The sequence below is a fragment of the Trichosurus vulpecula genome, chromosome 4 (genome assembly GCF_011100635.1).
Source record: "Trichosurus vulpecula isolate mTriVul1 chromosome 4, mTriVul1.pri, whole genome shotgun sequence".
Taxonomy (NCBI): domain Eukaryota; kingdom Metazoa; phylum Chordata; class Mammalia; order Diprotodontia; family Phalangeridae; genus Trichosurus; species Trichosurus vulpecula.
This window is the reverse complement of record NC_050576.1, coordinates 188,718,549-188,739,252: the sequence shown is the minus strand read 5'-3', so window position 1 is coordinate 188,739,252 and position 20,704 is coordinate 188,718,549. Positions and strand designations below refer to the sequence as shown.

Genomic DNA, 20,704 nt, shown 5'->3' with positions numbered 1-20,704 from the left:
AAATCCCCCTAATTCAGGCCTTAATCCCCTCTTATTTGGACTATTATAATAGTCTGGTTTCCCCAAACCTAGCCTCACCTCTATCCAAATCACCCTCTATAGAGCTGCCAGATTGATATTCCTAAAGCACAGGTCTGACCACATCCCTCCCCTGCTCTAAAAGCACCAGTGCTAACTATTGCCGCCCAGATCCAACACAAACCTCTCTGTCATTATAAATGCTTTGTATTCTGGCGCCAATCAGCCTTTCTCGACTTAATATTCATTACCCATCCTCTCTGCTCCAGTCCCTCAAACAAACCATCCCAACTTTTGTTTTCCCATCTCAGTGTCCTTGCATAGGCTGTTCTCCATGTCTGAAATACACCTCACCTCCACCTCTTAGAAGCTCAGCACTGGCACCTCCTCCTACCTGAGACCTTTCCAGATTTCCTCCCATTAGCTAATGTCCCCTCTCACCAAAATCACTTCGTTTGTTTTCTGCAAATTTTTTTATTTACTCATACATAAGGACTGTTTCATTTTTTCCCCTTTGTTTCATGATAGCCTACTAGCACAATGCCTGGCAAATACTAGGGGATTAAAAATAGCTAGCATTTACATAGCACTTTAAGATTTGCAAAGTGTTTTACAAATTTATATTTTATTTTATTTTCATTTTTATTTTCACAACAACTCTGACAAATAGGTGCTATTATTATCCCCATTTTAGAGTTAAGGAAACTCAGCTCTAGGCAGATAAATGTTAAGTGACTTGTCCAGAGTCACACAGCTAGTAAGTGTTAAAGGCAGAATTGGAACTTGGGGCTTCCTGATTCCAGGTCAAGATCACTAACCACTGCATCCTCCAGCTGCTTCTCAATTGGCTTGGTTTGTTGGTTGATCAGATTAGCTACCAGTCCATCACAATACAGTTCAGGCCCCAGAGAGTCACCCAAGACGAGAATTCCTTCCAATTCTACTCACCTTCTTGGGGGATTTGAAGAAAGCAACTTATATTCTCTGGTCTTCAGTGTCCAAAACTATTTCAACCCCCTCCCTGGTGGCAAAAAAAGGGGGGGGGAACTAAATGGTTTCCAAGGAGGCTCCTCAGAAGACAGCCAGAGTTAATGCTGATGACAGATGCTGATGCTTAGTTGATGATGGTATAAACAAAGATAATATCATTCTAGGTAATTAATGAGTCCTTGAGAATGAAGGTCATGGGTTCCTGGGTTTCCTGAAGTCACAGCAACCCCTTCCTCTCCTCCACGCCCCTCCCCCTAAAAAAGGCATAGGGTATTTATGGAACCTGGAAGATGTTGCATCCAGCATGGCCTGCCATGGAAAGGGACAGATGGAAGATTTCCCAGAGCTAGGCCGGTGTCCTGGGAGACGAGAATACTCAGGAATGTGCCTTTCTCTCTGGGAGGTCTCAACCTCTTGGAGCCTCTTATTCTAAACCTGTCAGGGAAGTGAATTCCCTTCTTCCCAGAGGAATACCTCAGGAAGTGGAACTCACCCATCCTTAGTCTGCCCTCTCTCTACTCCTCTTGGGTTGGGGTTGGTCCTCAGCGTAGGATTGCCTTGGCTATGAAATAAGATAGGTTAGAGCTAAAGAGACACTTCTAAACTGAGTCCCTGAAATAAATTTGGTCCCACTTGAGGCAGGCACTGTGCTAAGCCCTAAGGATACAGGGACAAAAATGAAACACTCCTGCCCTCAGGAAGGTTATATTCTTTCATAAGTGCATATGAAATCTACAAGAAATAACTTCAGATCAAAACATATTAGCAACTATGGGGATCAGGATAGATTTCCTATAGGAGATGACACTTTAGTTGAACCTTGAAGGAAGCCAGGAATTCTAAAAAGCAGAGCTGAGGAGGGAATGCATTCCACATGTCATTCTCTGTACCCAGAGATAGGAGATGGAATGCTGTGGCTAAGGGACAGAAAGAAGGTCAGTTGGACTGCAATAGAGTGTATGGACTGAAGAACGACAAACCTGAAATGCTAGGTCGGGGTCAAATTGTGAAGGGCTTTAAATAGCAAAGGAATTTGGTTTTGGTTTTTTGTTGTTTTTTTTTTTTTATCCTTGAGGTAATGGGGAGGCACTGTAGCTCCTGGACAGGCAGCTAGGTGGTGCAGTGATCAAAGTATCAGGGGTGGAATGAGAAAAACACCTCTTACTGAGTTCAAATCTGACTTCGGACACTTATTAAATGTGTGATCCTGGGCAACACACTCGTCCCTGTCTCAGTTTTCTCATCTGTCAAGTGAGTTGGAGAAGGAAATGGCAAACCACTCCAGCATCTTTGCCAAGGAAAACCCCAAAAGGAGTCATGAAGATTTGTCTAGGATAGAAACGACTGAACAACAACAAAACAGCTTTTTGAGCAAGGTAGTGATTCGGTCGGACCTGTGTTTTGGAAGTAATAATTTGGGAGCCATACACAGGAAGATTCCCTGATGGGATGTAAGCTCCTTGAAGGCAGAAATTATTTCATTTTTGTCTTTACAGTCTCGGCTCCTCATACAGCTCCAGACACACACATCTGACACTTAATAATACTTGCTGCTTGATTGGTTGGTTGGTTGATTAAATTGGAGAGAGAGGATATTTATCTAGGTCAAATAGGAGGCCATTATAATAGTCTAGGCACTACGGTGCTTGAGGTATAAAAAAGAGAAGGGGGTGGATGCCTGTGATGACTTGGAGGTAGACCCAACCAAACTTGACAACTGCTTAGATATGGGAGGGAGGGATTAGGGAGAGGGAAGCACTGAAGATGACTTCAAGTTTGGGAATCTGGATGACTAGAAGCTGGGGGGAAGGTTGTGGGGGAGAGATGAGACAGGAGAGGTTGGAGAAGCTCATATCTTGAAAAATCTTTTTTTTTAAGGACACCTTCATATGGGACACTATCAGTTTTTTGGTTTTTTGCAGGGACAGTTAGGAGGAGGAGGAGAAGTTGACGAGATCCTTCCTAAAGCCAGGATTCACACTCTAAGCCCTGAGCAAGGAACCTGCCCTTTAACCCACTTAGTATAGCTCTTCACTCTGCTTTTCCAGGAAGGAATGACTGGGATCAAATGAGATTGCCTAGGTCTCATTGGGAAGAGAAAGCAGAAAATAGGTAATTGTCAAGAGTGAGTAAGATATCTGTGTGGTCCATCAGGCATGTGTATTCCCATTCACTAGTTTCTGGTCCCAGAATTCAAAGAAGGACTGGGAACCAGAATGCCTGGGTTCCAACTAGATACTTTATTCATGCTGGGCCTTTAAAGAAGTCATTCCTCCAACCTTGAATAACCTTCCCTTTCTCCTCTTACCAACCTTGTCTTCTCTCCCCCAATTTCCAAATCCTGCTTCACACTCCCCTCCTCCAGGAAGCCTCCTGTGACTTCCCCAACAAAACCCTCCTTCCCCTCCCAATCTACCCCCTGCCCCCCAAGAGAGTCCGGCCTTGTCTGTCTCTGTGTCGTGGCTTTTCCTTTGGACCAGAAATTCCCAGCAGGGCAGGGGCATTGTCTCCTTCATACCCTTGCTATTCCCAAGAACCCAGGAAAGACGTTTGCCTCCATGAGCCACCTTCCATCCAGGGTGTTGACAGACAGGCTGACTCAGCTGCAAATTGGATACGGTTTACTACTTTCACAGAGACTCTGGGGCTCCTCCAGTTGCTGGTAGGCCTATAGGGGTGATTCTGCCCACGTCCACTCCACTTTGCTGCCTGGCATTAGCCTCGAGGGGCCTGAGAAGACAATCCATTCCAGGTGCCCAAGATCCAGGATCCAGAGCAGAGGTGGGACCTTCCCTTTGCTGCTCCAAGTGAGCTAAAGGCCTGCCAAGACCTGAACAAGAGCCCTCCGGGTTAGCTCTACACCCCATCCCCCTCTTCTGCCTGGCCCCTCCCCCCAGCCTGGGCTACATTCTTTCCTTGTCTGGAGGAAGCAAGGCTGGGAGGCCTTGAGATCAAAGGGAAACTGGATCCTGAGGCTGCTGGGAGGTCACCTAGGAAGAGGCCAGGCCTACCTACCACCTTAAGGTGGTGGGGGTAGAGATGAGGATCAGGGTTTATTTTTAAAGTGTCCTCATCCCTGACAGCCTGGTGTTTAGTGTCAGACAAGAAGTCGGTGCTAAATGGCTCCTCAAATCTTTTCCCTCCTTGCCATTTGGTTAAGCCTTTAGGGAGCAGGGTTCTATGTGTTTTGGGGATACAGGCTGCACTTAATGGAATCATTCATTTTCTGGGTCAGAAGGCCTGGGGTACAGGACCTCTCTGCCTTGACTCTTAATCCCTTCTGAGTCCATTGGCTTTATTAACTAATAGTGCCCAGCACCACAGTGCCCCCATTTAGGGTTATCTCTGAAACAGCATTTGATCTCTACAGGCTGATTGTGGGAGCTTGGTAAGAGAGCTTGCCAAGGAGGGAAAGGTTGTCTGGACTCTAGGAAACCAGGGGTTTCTAGGAAGCAGAAGTCAGATTCCCTCTGCTGACTCCCATCCCACACATACATTTAAATTAATGCAGGCACTTTTCCTTGGTTGGAGAGATTATCTCAGGAGCTGCTTAACAGGTAGTTAATAGAGGAAGCACTATGGTACACTGAGCTTAACTAGTTGTCCCGCAATTCATGGAGGGGGGTGTGGGGGGAGGAAGCTGAGGAGGACTCTGCTGGGTCTTTCAATAAGCCTGGCATCTTTACCTTCTGTAGCGTAAATCCCCATGCAAAGAGGGCTTTGCACTGGGCACTTAGAATGTCCAGGAGAAATCCGGAAGAAAGGAAAAACCAGTGTACCTTGAGCCGGCTCTCAGTCTGGTGGCGAAACAAGGACTCATTCATCCTCTCTCATAGAAAAGGGGTGATTCTTGGGAATGATCACAAATAAAAATGCCCATACCTCCTTTACCCCATACCTCAAATATGTGCGTCCCATTTCCCCTTCCATCTTGTCCATGGCAGAAAAGTATGTATATAATCGATTAGCTCCAATTTCACTTACCCCACTCTCACGGTAAAGCACCCCTCTACCTCATTCTACTGCCACAATGAGACACCCCACTCCTACCTTACCACATTCCCAGGTCTTTGCCCAACTTCTTTCCCTTAGTTGTGAAATGTTTCCATTTACCACTAAGGTGGAACACTGTTTTCAAACACAGACCAACGGGCAGAGTGTCATTCATTCATGTATGCATTCAAAATTTGTGACCTAAGACCCTAGTTCTGTATTTATACAGACTGAGTACAATCTTGTGGCATCTCTTAAAATTGCTCAAACCAAGAGCCTTCCCTGGAAACATCACAATATAGTTTGAACCTAGTACATTACGGAAAAATATTTTTTCAAAGGCTGTTAGCTCCCATGCAAGTATTCAAGCTAACAATGTGTACAGGAAATAAAGATAGGCTATTCATCAGACAGAAAATGTAAAACACAAAGTCTCCTACCCAAGCCCCAAAACAGACAAAACAATGCTTCTTCCTCATCTAGTGTACCCTACCTCCTTCAGGCAACTCCATACTTATAATGTTCTCCTGTGGTTGAAAATCCCCTGAAAAGGAGAAAGTACTTCTAGTAAATAAGAAGTTGATTTAACTCCTTCTGGTGAGCCTTCCTCCTCTTCATCTCTTTTGGGGACCTCTGTACTTATAGTACTTCCCTATGGTTTAAGGCTTTCCTGAAAGGAAAAGCACTGAGTTTGCTAGAGAGATAGCCCTCTTCCTTAGACCAGCCCAGTTCATTCATTGGTAGTGGGAAACAAGGTTTAGACTTGATTCTCTATATTGTGGCTCTATCTGTTGCTACTCTCTTCAGGAGCTCCATCTCCTCATTAGTTTTAGAATTCTTCCTCTTCTTTCCTGGAGGTTTGGGTCCAGGGATTCAGTGATGTCCAGGAGCTCCTCCTCTCTCCAGGAATCTTGATCCAGGAGTATTCTATTCTGCCTACACCACTGCCTCCTGCTATCACCATTTCTCAGACTACTTAGTTTTCTCTTCTGGAGATACGACATTACATCTGCAAGAGCTCAGGTCTCTGCCACTGCCTCTCCATCACTTCTGTCTTTGGTTTGAGAGGTCTCTTGGGGGGAGGGCTGCTTGGATAAATTGGCTTCCACACCAAGGGTCTTAAGTTGTAAACTCTCTACTCTCTATGTTTCTCAGCTAGACTGTCCAACTCATGACCTATAACTTCATTCTGCCTTAACCACATATCTTGACACTCGTACCTTTAATCTCACCATCACCCACCATCACTTACCTCTATGATCTGGAACTCTGAAATTTGTCTCTCTGATCACAACATCTATATTTCCCTCTGTCTCATCCCTTCTGGTTTGTTAGTTGGGTTGTTGTCCTTCATTCTTGAAGAAGATCAAAATGACATCACTATATCAGGGTTAAGGTACACTGTCTCCAACTGTGGCTGATCAAATCAATGCAAGTTTGGAAGGCTCTACCACATGTCAGGCATAAATAGTCCATATGAACATTTGGAGTGGAGATGTCTCTAAATTTGCACGTCCTCATGTTTCTTTAGAGATATTATACTTCTGCTTTTGCTTCCTTTTTCGTGGGCATGCCATACCGGACAGTCCTTTGCTAGCATCTCACAAGTCATACAATCAATTCCAAAATTCTTCAGAGAGACCTCGAGAGTGTCCTTGTATCACTTCTTCTGACCTCTGTGTGAGCACCTATCTTGTATAACTCATTCTGTATCCTACATATAACTTCTAGTCACTCTCCCCTCCCTGCTTTCCTAATGATTTATCCCTACACCAGTCCCACTTTCCTTTCTTTGTTCTTTTGACCCTATAGTCAATCACTTCAACTCTACATTGTCCTCTTTGGTCAGACATCGAAGATGCCAAGATCATCCACTAGTCATCCTGGGCTATCACCAGTTGTCCTGATTTTTGTCTTGCCATCAGACTTGGATGATTCTGGGAGAGAGAGTGAGGCTGATGACTTTGTGTATTTCTGCCTCACTTAAATCCAATTCACACACTACTCAAGATACCACCCCATGATGTCATTGATCCTCTTGAAAACTAAGGACGAACAACAACAACATTGTCCTCTCTCCCTGAAACTCTTTTCATCTTGTTCTCTGTGGCTCACGCCTTGCCAGACCCTGATTGGCGGTTACTCTCAGTATAGGCTTTCTCTGACCCTACATAGAATCTGCTGAATGAAACCGGAGGAAATCATAGAACCCTGATCAATGAGTCCCCCATAAGTCTATGTTACCTAATCCCAACTAGGCCCTCACTACTACTGCCCCTAAGGGAATCCTATCATTCTTCCCTGAATTACTTTTTTCTTCCACTCTCTACAATGGCTTTTCCAAATCTTTTAGTCTCTCCTGAAGCTTCATTTCCACCCTCCCTCTTAAAAAAAAAGAACCTCCTCTCCCACTTCACCTAGAAAGAGGAAGCTCTCTGTCATAAATGTATCCTCTTCCCCTATCTCATACTTCAAAACCCCTCTACATTCTTTACTCCTTTGTTCCAGTTTCTGACCATGAGGTGGCCTTTTTCCTCACCAAGATCAATTCAAGTCTTCAGGAAGATAATAACATCTCATAGAGGCAGATATCTTCAGATGCATTCATTCAACCATTCGACAAGCATTTATTTAATGCCTACTACTGTACTAAGTACCTTACTAGGTGCTGGGCATACAAAGGCACAAACAAAATAGCCCTTGACCTCAAGGAGCTTCCATTCTATTAGGGGAAACGATATCCGCAAAAAAAAAAAAAAATGAAGTGCAAAATACACTCAAGGTAGACAGAAAGTAATTAGCAGAAGGGGCACACTAGCAACTAGGGAGATCAGAGAAGGCTCCATCAAGAAAGACCTAAGCTGTGCTTTCAATTTAACCAGCATTTATTAAGTACCCACTACATGCAAAGCACTCTGTTAGGCACTGGGAATACAAATACAAAAAATTATAATAATTCCTGTTCTCAAGGGACTTATATCTTTTTTATGAATATAATATAGACAAATAATAATAAAAATTATGATAATAATAATAGCTAACATTTATATGGTGCTTACTATGTGCCAGGTATTGCACTCATTTACAAATATGATCAAATATTATCTCTTTTGACCCTCACGACAACCCTGGGAGGTAGTGCTATTATGATCTCTATTTACAGATGAGGAAACTGAGGCAGAGGATAAGTCATTTGCCCAGGGTCACACAGCTAGTTCCTTGAAGTTGGATATGAACTCAGGTCTTCCTGACTCAGGACCAGGCACTCTATCTTCCTAGCACCACCTAGCTGCCTAGTTGTTAAATGCAAAATATGCACAAAGTAATTTCAAGAGGAAGAGTGTTAACAAAGGTGAAGGGCCTCTTGTCCAAGGAAGTAGCACCTGAACCATGCTTTTAGGAAGTTAGGAATTCTGTGAGGGGAGGGGAAGAAGGAGGGCATCCCAGATATGGAGGAATCATTTGTTCAAAGGCATGGGGTGGGAGATAGAATGTCCCGTGCAGAGAAAAGCCAGCTTGACTAAAAGAGTTTGTAAAGGGGGTTGATAGGAAATAAAACTGGAACGACTTGAAAATAGGAAAATATTTTAAGACGGGATGAGGAGAGAGTGTGTTGCAGGAAATGCATGCACAAATGGATAGGCCAGCCAGGAAATGATGGGACTAGGTTGGGGAACAGCTAGTAGCCCAGACTGGTTAAACTATAAGGTGCATAAATGGCCGTAGATGTGAAATAAAATTGAAAAGACAAATTAAAGCCAGATTGTGGAGGAACTTAAACACCAGGGGGAAAAAAGGGAGTTTGTATTTTATCCTACAGGAAATAGGGAACCATTGAATGTTTTTGAGCAAGAGAGTACCACAGTCAGACCTGTGCATTAGGAAGGTTATTTCAGCAGCTGTGTGAAGGACACATTGGAGTGGACAGAGACTGGAGGGAGGGTAATCAGTCTGGGGGCTAAGTTTGTTGCTGTAACCTTCTCCTCTCAACAAAGTAAGAACAATTTCATCCCTTCCCTCCTCCCCAATTGTACTCCACAGCATAGAAGGAGGCTTTTCTCCTTCACCTCCCCACTTAAGGTTTTCACAACCTCTCACCTTATGCTTTCATAAAGCATTTTCAAATGAGCCACTTTAGTCTGGGAAAGGTAGAGGGCAGGCCAGTCCAAGATTAACTCAAATGTTAATGACCAATTAGTATAATTCAGGTGGAAAAGGAAGGTTTACCAAGTGGTAAATGGCTTGGAGGGCGGGTAAACACTGGGCTGGACTTCTTGAGATAAAAAGCTTTTAATCTAATCGGTTCCTTTATATTTAGGGAATATAAAGGGATTGGAGTTCTGTAGCCACCAACAGATTTCCCAGAAGCAGACTTGAAAAAAACTGCTGGTAAGAGAAATACTTCTTTTCTTCTTGTTGTTCAGTTGTTTAGGTGGTGTCCAAGTCTTGGTGATTCCATTTGGGTTTGTTTGTTAGTTTGTTATTTTGGCAAAGATACTGGAGTGGTTTGTCATTTCCATCTCCAGTTCAATTTATAGATGAGGAAACTGAGCAAACAGGGTTAAGTGACTTGCCCAGGGTCACACAGCTAGTAAGTGTTTGAGGCTAGGTTTGAGGTCTTCCTGACTCTAAGCCTGGTGCCCTATCCACTGTGCCACCTTGCTGCCTATGGCAAGACAAAAGAGAAGGTGAGTGCCGAAGGCTAGGAAATGGATAAGATAGAATAAGATAGAACCTAGTAACTGGAGGATGTCTAGAATCTTAAAACCATCTCTACCTCTACTTCTAGATAGGAGAGAAGACTGTCTCTCTCTCAGCACTAAAAATGGCAGTCTTTGGAGCAGAGGGTAATCCTGACCTGGGGTCTCTGGGTCTTTTGACCTCTGGCCTCTGACATAGGTTGTGAGACCCTGAGCAAGTCACTTAAACTCTCAGTGATCCAGACAAATATCTAAGACTAAAATCAACTGAACAGTTGCTGATTTGCATTGGTGGTTTCTTCACCTATATACACTTACATCTACCTACAACTATGAAATCACAGATCCAGACAGAAAATCCCCCCAAACTCCAGGCTTAGCCCATGCTCTGCTGTCCATCCTACCCATAAGACCATAGCTACTGCTCTGACCCCATTCTCAGCTCAGCTCTCAGCTCAACTCAGATAACTCAGAGTCCTTCTCTCTTGTCTCAGGAAAACAGGACTGAGAAGATGGTGAGAGTCAAGGCTTTCTCTCTGATGCTGTTGCCTCTGTTCTTGGTTGTGGTGAACAGTGCTATGGAGGAGGCTCACTTCAGGTAAAAGTGTCTCTTGCTTGACATGGTAGAGAGAAGGACTGGAGGGATGGCTCCATCTTGGGCTTCCTCAGAGACCCCTATCTGGCTTAGGGAGTGAGGACTTAGTGACCACAGACAAGAGAAGCCCAAGGAAGTGCCTAGCAAAGGTCTCTGAAGGATGTTAATTGAACTATTCTGCTTCCTCAGAGGATGAAGTCAGGGGTGTGTGGGGTTTAGGCTGCAGGTAGGGAGATTGAGAATTGACATTTGGAGGAACTGTCTGGTAGTCTCACCTGACTGAGCAAAACTGGAATATCCCTTCTTGGAGAACTTTAGCTAACATCTATTTTCTGTTTCTTGGATGGGTTAAGGAGGTGAGTTGCCTTCCTAGAGGCAAGGAGATAAACTATAGGACTTTTTTTTTGGGGGGGGGGGTGGAAAGTCTATATGGACTGTGTCATTATGACTGTGCATCAAGGACCTGAGTAGGGCAAGAGAGGTAATAGAAGTGTAGCAGAGGTGATCAGGAAAATCCCTGACTTACTCAATTGGGGTACCTCCAGTGGAGTTGGATTTATACTCTGGCTCCTTGCTGAGGGACATTCTTCTTTCTGAGATTATATAGCAACTCCTTATAGCCCCCAGTTGAAACACGAGGGAACCAGAGGAGTGATTCAACATGAGGGGAAGAGGGGAGCCTATATGACAGGCCCCACTTACTTCTAATTCTTCCTGCCTATCTCTCAGCTCCCACTGGAATCAAAGCCATATATTGAGAGAAGTCCCTGGGTTGAGAATGAAGCTCTATCAATATCATTATACCTCTTGCAGGGTGTTTGGGCCATGAAAACACATATCCAGTAAAAAATGAGCTCGGTTTGTTTTTAATGGATCTTCCTGAGTTGTTGTAAATATTTTTTCTCCTGATTGTTATTGACCTCCCTTTCCTTCCTTCCATACCTTCCCCTGTCCTTTCTTCTTCTCTCATCTTCTCTTCTTCTATTCCTTCCCCTGATCTGTTCCCTCTTCTTCTCTTCCTGATCCTCTCTCTATTCTATTTTGCATCCTTCCTTACCTCTCTCCCCCACTGAGTGGCCTTTTCTTCCTTCCTCTTCTCCCTTTCTAGGCCTCACCCCAAAGTCGGTGGCCCTTGGGCTCGAGGACAGCGCTATGCTGAGGGTACCTTCATCAGTGACTACAGCATCACCATGGATAAGATCATGCAACAGGACTTTGTTAACTGGCTGCTGTCCCAGAAGGGGAAGAAGAACAAGTAAGTTATTTCTCATCTCTTTCCCAGGGTCCTCTAAACCCTTGCTCTTCCATCTCAGTTTTTCCCTCAGTCTATCCTTTTTCCCTACCATCTCCTGGTTCCTCTTCTCTCTTTCTTTCTTTTTTTTTTAAGTGTTTGGTAATTTCTTTTTTCTTTTTAAAAATTTTAACATTAATTTTTTTTTAATTTGAGTTCTAAATTCTCTCTTTCCCTCTAACCCCAGTACTTTCCCTTTCCTTCCAACATCTTGTCAGCCCAGTCCCTCTCTCCTAGCATCCTCATTTCCTCCTGGAGTTATCTCTCTCCCTCACCTTTCAGCTCCCAACCCTGTTATCTCCACCCTTTTCAGCCCCTTGTGTCAGGTTGGACTGGTCTTGCCCTTAGAGTTCAGAGTGTTGTCAGTGGTCCTGTGGAGTCAGTGGAGAAGAACCCTATCCACTTCCCTCTAGTTATAGCTCTGATTAAGTGAAATAGTCCAGTTTCAGGGTTGTACCAGGTTGATTTTTCAATACTGAATCTACATCAGCATTTTTAAAGGGAGAATATATTGGACCCTCAGGACTTTTCAGACACATGTCAGGAAGGAGAAGGATGCTGAGGCAATATGAGGTGCAGCACTGTGAAATTCTGTAATGGCAGCATACTTTGGGAAGAGGATAAATCAACATCTATTCTCACTTATCCTTATGATTCCTATTATTCCTTATTATGTTCTATTATTCCTTATCACTCTTCAAGATTGGTCTTTATCACTCTTCAAGACTGGTTATTTTTTTTAGGGGGGAAGGCAGGGCAATTGGGGTTAAGTGACTTGCCCAAGGTCACACAGCTAGTAAGTGTGTCAAGTGTCTGAGGCCAGATTTGAAATCAGGTTCTCCTGACTCCAGGACTGGTGCTCTACTCACTGTGCCACCTAGCTGCCCCTCAAGACTAGTCTTGATGTAATTGAGGGTGCCCTCTTTGGGGGCCCTGAACATTTGTGTAGTAATAACCATTGAAAAATGAATTAAGGAATTGGTTGGGTGAAGCGGGGTATAAGTCTGTGAGTGAGTGAGACAGAGATATTAGGGATTGAAAGGCCTTGAAAGCTACTGGACTAAAGTCATCACCTCCTTTCTAAACTGCAAACTCAGTTTCATCCAGTCTCTGATCTTTGTCTTGCCAGTTGGAGACATAACATCACTGAGAGAAAAGCTGACAGTACGGGACTAATGAACCAAGCCAACTGGGACCTAAATAATACAGAAAACTGGAGGTGAGGTCAATCTCATGTAGAAAAGAAAGAATAAAAGATGGGAGATTCCTGGGTGTGATTGGAAACACAGAGAGTCATTATGATCAAATTTCTACCTTCACTACCCCCTAATCCCTGGGCCGAAGCTGCTCCTTGAGATCAGGGACAGTTTTTGCCTCCTTTTACAACTATAGCACCTAGCATAATTCCTGGAACATTTGCTAATAATAAATGTTGACTGACTCGTTCTTGAAATGGACATTCAACTTACTGGGAGCTCAAAGAGGCTCTCATTTAGGAAACCTCAAAGAGCCAGGCCAAGCAGGCCATGTAGCACAATGGAGTTGGAGTCATAGGTTCAAAGTTTGAATCTTGGCTCTGCCACTTATTACCTTAAGGACCTTGAATAATCTACCACTTCTTGAAATCTCAGTTTACTAATCTGTAAAATGAGATTGTTGGCCTAAGTGGTCTCTAGGGGTCTATGATTCTATAATGGAGTAATGATGGCTTGGAAGGAGTTTTGTGTCAGAGCTTCCAAGAATGGAGAAACTCATCTAAGAAGTCTTATAGCATCATCTGATTTAGAATTCAGAAGAACTTTAGAATTCATAGGATTATAGATTTAGATCTAGCAGGGATCTCAGAGATCATTTAACCCAACTGCTTATTTTACATTCTGTCAGTCAGGCAACAAGCATATTTTGTCTGCCTTTCCTTTGGTATAACTTGCTGCTGGGCACTGGAAAGAGACACAGAGGAAGGACAGGACACAGCCCTAGCCTATAAGGAACTTTTAGCCTGTTGAGGAGAAGCAATCTGTCTTCAGGGAGTTTCCAGTCTGATAAGGGAATCAGGACACAGTCAATAAGCATTTACTACTTACCAGGTACTGAGCTAAGTGCTAGGAATACAAAGAAAGGCAGAAAACAAAAAGAGGACAAATCCCTGCCTTCAAAGATCCTACATCTAATGGTGGAGACTAGGTACCTACAAGATAGGTATAAGGTTAAAAAAAAGGCAGGGGGAAGATATTCGTAGCTTGGGGGCAAGGGCAGGAGGTGCTGGGTAACCCTGGAAAAAGTTTCCTGCAGAAAGTGAGATTTGAGCTGAGTCCTAAGGAAGCCAGGGAAACTAAGAGGCAGAGGTGAGGGGGCAGAGCATTCCAGGCATGAGGAGTAGACACCAATCAGTATAAAGGCACAAAGAGAAGGGAGGGAGTAACTGCCACATGGAGGAATTGCCAGTTAGTGTAGCTGGATCTTAGAATGTGTGGAAGGAAATAAGGTTGTAAGACTAGATTCTCTCTTTTGAGAGATACAAGAAGGGGTCAGATTATGAAAAGCTTTAAATGTGGAATAGAACTTTATATTTTATTCTAGAGGTAGCAGGGAGACACAGATGGTCATATTCACACTTTTTTGGTTTTGGGAGTTTTTTTGGAGGGGGGGGAAGGCTGGGCAGTTGGGGTTAAGTGATTTGCCCAAGGTCACACAGCTAGTGTCAAGTGTCTGAGGTCAGATTTGAACTCAGGTCCTCCTCACTCCAGGGCCGGTGCTCTACTTACTGTACCACCTAGCTGCCCCATTCACATTTTTTTAAGGTAGATGACTTTGGCAGCTTAATGGAGGGTAGATAGGAAAGAGGAGAGACTTGAGGAGGGGAGATTTGAGGAAAACTAATGCCAGGCAAGAGGTAATGATAGCCTGAGCTAGGATTATGGTTCCATGAATGGAAAGGGGGATACATGTATATATATATATATATATATATATATATACATGTATACACACACACACACACACACATATATATACACATATATACTCAAGTGATGCTATAAAGGTAGAAATGACAAGACTTAGCTTTAGATTAGATATGTGAGGTAAGAGTGAAGAGTTAGGATGAAACTGAAGTTGTAAGTTTGTGTAGCTATAAAGATGGTGGTCTCCTTGACAGCAATAGAATAGTTTATAAGGGAGAGGGCTTGGGGTGGGGGTGGGAAGGCCAATAATGAGTTCTGTCTAGGACACGTGGAGTTTGAGTTGCAGATGAGACATCCAGATTGATGTGTTTAAGAGGCAACTGGTGGAGCAGCTAGGTGGCACAGTGGATAAAGGAGGACTGGAGTTCTAATTTGGTCTCAGACCACTTACTAGCTGTGTAACGTTGGGCAAGTCACTTAAACCTGATTGCTCCTCCCCAAAAAGAGAGAGAGAGAGAGAGAGACAGAGAGACAGAGACAGAGACAGTGATGGAGAGGCATTTGGAGATTCCTGACTCTAGACCAGCAGACAGATTAGGGCTGAATGTACATACGTGGCAATCACGTGCACAGAATTGATACTGGGCACTGATAAGATTACCAAATGAGATAACCCAAAGCAAAAAGAGAAGGGGGCCCAGGACACAGCCTTGGGGAACACTCACAGATACACAGATGATAAGTGAGAAGAAGACTGAGAAGAAGCAATCAGATGGCTAGGAGAATAAGGAGAAAGAAGTGTCACAAAAACTCAAAGAGGAGACAGTAGCCAGGAAGCAAGGATAGGCAATAGGGCCAAATGCTGCAAGAAAGCTCAAGAAGTATGAAGAGTGAGTAAAGCCCATTATTTCTGGCAATTAAGAGATTATTGGTAACATTGGAGAGGACAGTTTTAGTTGAATGATGACCTCAGAAGCCAGATTGTATAGGGGGCTGAGAAGAGAATGAGAGGAGAGGCCCTAATTATAAAAGACTGAAGATAAGACAGAATGGAGATGATAATAGGAGTAAAATGCTGGAGAAGTCAGGAGGAGGCTGAAATCACAGGCACAAGTGGAGGGGTTTGCCTTAGCAAGAGAAAAGCCTCATCATCATCATCTGAGACCAGAAGAAGGAGAGAAATAAAGGAATTGAGTGTCGTAAAAAGGGAAGGATAGAAGAAGGGAGAGCTCTTTGTAAATGGCTTGAATTCTTATAGTGAAGAATTGAGTAAAGTCCTCAGCTGGGAGAGTGGGGAGGGTGTGCCATAAAAGGATTGGGGAGAGACCAGAAGATTATGAATAGCTGCTGTGGAGAGTGGGGTGGTGAATCAATTAGGGAGCAACAGAATGTTTGCCTTGTAGCGGTGAGGGTTCAGCTAAGATACATTTGCAGTAGCCCCAGTAAGCAAGGAGGCAGTTGGTGGGAGTAATCCAAGGCAAGGCATGATCATGTGCAGGAATAGGACAAAGGTACAAGGGTTTCAAAGGTGGAGATTAGTATAGAGTTGGTTCACAAGTGGGTGGGAGACAGGTAAGGAAGGATAAAGTAGTCACTGGAGGGGATCTGGGAAAGAACTGAGGGATGTTGATTTTGAGACATTGACATACTGGAGGATAAAGAAGTGCAGCAAAGACTAAAAGCTTACTCCAACTGGCCAACATACCCCCAGTTGTATGTGAAAGGAACTGAAAGAAAATGGTGAATTGTTGCTTATCCTGAGAGGAGAAACTGAAGGTGCTGCAAGGCTGCCAACATACTGCTAAAAGTATTTCATGAGCGTGGAACAATTCGTGAGTCAGCCTGGAGGGGTGGAGGAGGAGCCAAGGGCTTCTTCACCTGTTAGTCACCTGTGTCTGTCCTTCCTGCCCAAGGCCATGCTAAATGTACACATTCACCTTATTTTCCACCCCAACATCTCAAAATTCAATCAAAAATTAATATGTTAAAAAAAACCTGAGAGGTAAAGGAAATAAGGGTCATAATGAGGTCGTAAAGAATGAACAAAGCCAGGAGTTGTAAAGCATAAAGATAGAATGATAACAGAAGTTTATAACCAGGTAAAGGACTGAGGCTCAAAGATGATTTGATTAAGATCACACATGTAGTACTTCTTTTTATCTCTCTGTAAACTTCTTAAGGACAGATGTCAATCAATCACTGTATAAGTGTTTATTCAGAACCTGGCTGAGCATTGGGACACCAAGTCAAAGTGAAACAGTCCCTGCCTTCCCTTTTGTCTCTCACAGAAATAGCAGGTGTTCAGTAAATAAAGCCCTGCTGAAGGAAGGAGGGAAGGAAGGAAGGAAGGAAGGGAGGGAGGCAGGGAGGGAGGGAAAGAGGGAAAGAAGGAAGGAAGGAAGGAATACTTACCCTGATCTCTGGGTTATTTCCTTTGCAGCTCTCTGTTTAAAGACTCCTTCCCATCTGAGGATCCTAAGAATAAGAGAATGAAGGAATTGGCACTGGCATGGTTGATTTTGTCCTAAGGTGGGAAAGGAATTGTTTTCTAGGGTCTCCCTTAACTAGAAGCAACATGGAGTAGTGAGTAGAGCATTGGACTTGGCATCAGGGAGACCTGAATTCAAATGCTCACCCGTTCTGTGCCTCAGTTTCCTCATCTATAAAATAAGGGGTTTGGACTTAATGACTACATAGATCCCATCCCTCTGTAAATCAATGATGAAGGGATCTGCATCCTACTTCCTCTTCCCTTCCTCTTTTCCTCCTCCCAAACTGCATCAGTAAGGCAAATTCAGCAGGGGATTATTATCCATATATGGCAACACTTGGAAAGAGCCTTCTTTGCTAGGATTTTGTACTCCTTCCACTAACCCATGCCTTATAATATTCTTCCATAAGTCCTCCATTGAGGATTTTGTTCTTTTAGCATTGGGTTATGTCATGGCCACTTGTTTGTCCTATCTCAACAATGCCTCACCCTCTGCCCCAATAAAATCCAAAAGGTACACACTTTCTCTATCCATGTCTCAGCATCTCCTGGAGACCAAGTGCTTCTGGTCTGTGTTTTCTGTGGTTCCTTTCAACTGTAAATCCCTGAATCTATGAGAGTGTTCTAGAGAAATGACATACAATCCCTACACTCCATCTGATGGAGGAGGGAGGATGCAAATATGGAGATGCAGCCACTGAGACAAGTTCAAACTCTTTAGCTGGACAACATTAGAGAATTGGGAGGGAATAGAAAGAACAGCACTAGGTGGGCTCAACAGATAAGAGAAGGACTCAACTGAGAGGTGAGGGAAGGATGACCTTGGGTGTGGGAAGGACAGCTTGAAAGTGGGAGAGGGTGTGATGTGAGCAAGGGAAGGAGACATAGGGTGCATTTGCCTTGATGCAATAGTCACTGGTGACACTTCTCCTGCTTTCTTCCAGGTTTGAATGATTCAGCCTAAACACACTTCCAGGCTTGATTCTATTGGCAGAAAAACTTCCATCTGATAATTCTGTCTTTATTCTTCTTCACATGTTCCAAAAAGAGACCAATAAAGATTGAAGATGAAACGAATCTTGAGTGGTTTTGCACTAGGCTAAAAAACAAATGATTCCAGTATTTATTGAGCCCCACGCAGTGGGCAAGAGTGAAAGAAGAGAAGGGTTTGAGAGAAACTCATAGGATTTAAGGGAATAAGGTCCTTATTCTGAGAAAGATCTCAATGTAATAAAGGCAAAACAACTAAAGAACTATTGTAAAACAAATTCAAATTTGCAAAATTCAAGATATAATCTTAAGTTGAGTACATAAATACAGTCCTTTGAGAAGAAAGAACAAGGGAGTGGTTTGGGAGTAGACTTGGGGTTTCTTCACTCCTAGTCTGGGTAGTTACAGTACAGCAGTACAGCACTCTCTGTCCTCTAGAAAAGTTGGAAGGATGAAGAGCACTGGATTCAGAGCCAGCAAACCTGAGTAAAAATTGCAGCTCTGACGAGTCACCTAACTTCTAGACCCCCACTTTTCTTATCTAAAAATTAGGAGATGATCTTAAAGGTTCCTTCCAGCTCTAATTCCATGTACTAAATCACTTGTTCCCCTCTGAGTTTTAGTTTTTTCATTAGTAAAATGAAGGGATTTACGCTAGATTGTCTTTGAGGCCCTTTTTTAGCTCTAAGTTCAATGAAACATTTTTATTTATTGACTTCCCTTTCTCTTCTTCCTTGTCCCATAGGATAACTGCATAACTAGTCACTTTCCCTAAAGCCTGATCATGTGCTCTTTAATTCTTTACACTTGCCCTCAGTATTCAGGGTTTCAACAAGGACCTATACGTTAGTGATTCCCAAATATCTATCTCCAACGCAGTCCTGTCAGAGGAGCTCCAGTCCTATATTTCTGAGTTCAATGAATTAATGAAAAGCAAATATTAAAGAATACATGCCAGGTACTGCTAAGAGCAGGAAATTCAGGTACAAAAGCAAGACTGTTCCTGTCCTTAAGGAGATTACATTAGAATAAGGAGGGATCGTGGAATATTGTTTTCTTACACAATTTGTCAGTTTTTATTTATCAGATTGTTTGATCCATTCACATTTAAAGTTTTGAGGGTTAGGTTTATATTTTTCTCTATTTGCTTCTAATGCCATTCCCCTCCCCCCCCACCCCATTACAATTTTTCCCCCTCTTTATAAAGACAGTATTTTGTCTCCACGTATTTTAGCTTAGTTTATTTTAAGGCAACCCTATACTCACAGGCTTTTATCTCCCTTTCCAGTCTCCATCTCCCTGCTTCCTATTTGGTACCTTTCCCCTTTTTTTTTTTTTTTTAGAATTTTGCTTAACTTCTTTCTTCCTTTTATCTAGTTACTTAATTCTTTCCCTCTTTTTTCCTCCCAGTTAAGTAGTCAAATAAAATCCTTTTCCTTTCCTCCCCTTCCAATTGTTTTCTTCACTAGTTTTGTAAAATTTTCTTACATGTATTTTTTTCTTAAAAAAAATTGTTTCCCTTATTCTCCTCATTATTTACTTTCCCTTTCTGTCTATTCTATCAATATTCTTTGATTCATTATCCTTATTTAAACTTTCTTAAGTCTCAGTATTCCTCTGGAAATTAGGTACCCATTTTGGGTTCTCTCTTCTAAATAGTTCTTTTTTTGTTGTTGTTGTTGCTGCCTTATAGCTCTTGCCCCATATTCCCCTTTTTCTGTTGTGCCTTACTAAGAATTAGCAATTCCTGCAGGTGATAGGATCGAAGTAATGGCTCTTAGTAGGAATTTTCTTATATCTCTTATTGTTTAGTTCATTACTATCCTTTGCCTCCCCCATGATCATTTTTTTCCACTTCCCATGAAATCTCTCTGGGTCCATGCCCTCCCACTTTTCTAGATGTTCATTACTCCCATGATATCTGATTATAAATTGGATAAGACAACAAAACCCCACAATCTGTTACTTACAAGAAACACACAACCAAAAAGCAAAGACATAGCAGAATAATAAAAATGAAAAGCTAGAATAAGATTTATTATGTATCAGGTCTATCTAAAAAAGCAAGAGTTGTAATCAAACTCTCAGACAAAGCAAAAACACAAATTTACAACATAAAGAGATAAACAAGGAAACTACTTAATGCTGAAAGGAAGTATAGACAGCAAACCATTATCAGTATTAAGCTTATATGCCCCAAATTCCTTAGCATCTAAATCAATAAAAGAAAAATTAACTGAATTACAAGAATATATGGACAGTAACACACTAGTGGCTAGATATTTTAATGTCTCAGTTTTAGATAAATCTAACAAATAAACAAAAAGAAAAATACAGAATTGAACCAGTTGCTGGAGAAACAAGCTAAAAGACATGATATCTTCTAATCTGTTAAAAAAATACATATATTTCTAAACATCATGTGGAACTTTTACAAAAAATGACCATATATTAGGACACAATTATTGCAAACAAATGTAAAAAAGGCAGAAATCATATGCACATCCTTTACAGAATGTATCAAAATAAAAATAGTAATTAATTCAGAAAGCACAAAGTCTTTTGTTAAAGATAGATCAAATGGAGACTTAACAAAGAAATGCTAAATATTGAGTGAGTCAAAAAACAAATTGTAGGAACAATAATTATATGAAAGTAGCAATGATGAAACATATCAAATATTTCTACTGGATATCAAATAGAAATATCAAAATTTCTGAGATGTAGCTGAAG

The 20,704-nt window shown here is 42.4% G+C and overlaps 1 protein-coding gene across 1 annotated transcript; it reads left to right on the top strand.

Annotated features, from left to right (window-relative positions):
• The first annotated feature begins 9,355 nt into the window (after positions 1-9,355).
• On the top strand, positions 9,356-18,054 carry LOC118845972 (gastric inhibitory polypeptide). The gene is made up of 6 exons (XM_036754075.1): positions 9,356-9,390; positions 10,196-10,299; positions 11,405-11,551; positions 12,717-12,806; positions 16,931-17,019; positions 17,926-18,054. Exons 2-5 carry the CDS (start codon positions 10,214-10,216, stop codon positions 17,016-17,018), a joined length of 411 nt encoding a protein of 136 aa, XP_036609970.1. The 5' UTR covers positions 9,356-9,390; positions 10,196-10,213; the 3' UTR covers position 17,019; positions 17,926-18,054.
• The last annotated feature ends 2,650 nt before the right edge of the window (positions 18,055-20,704 follow it).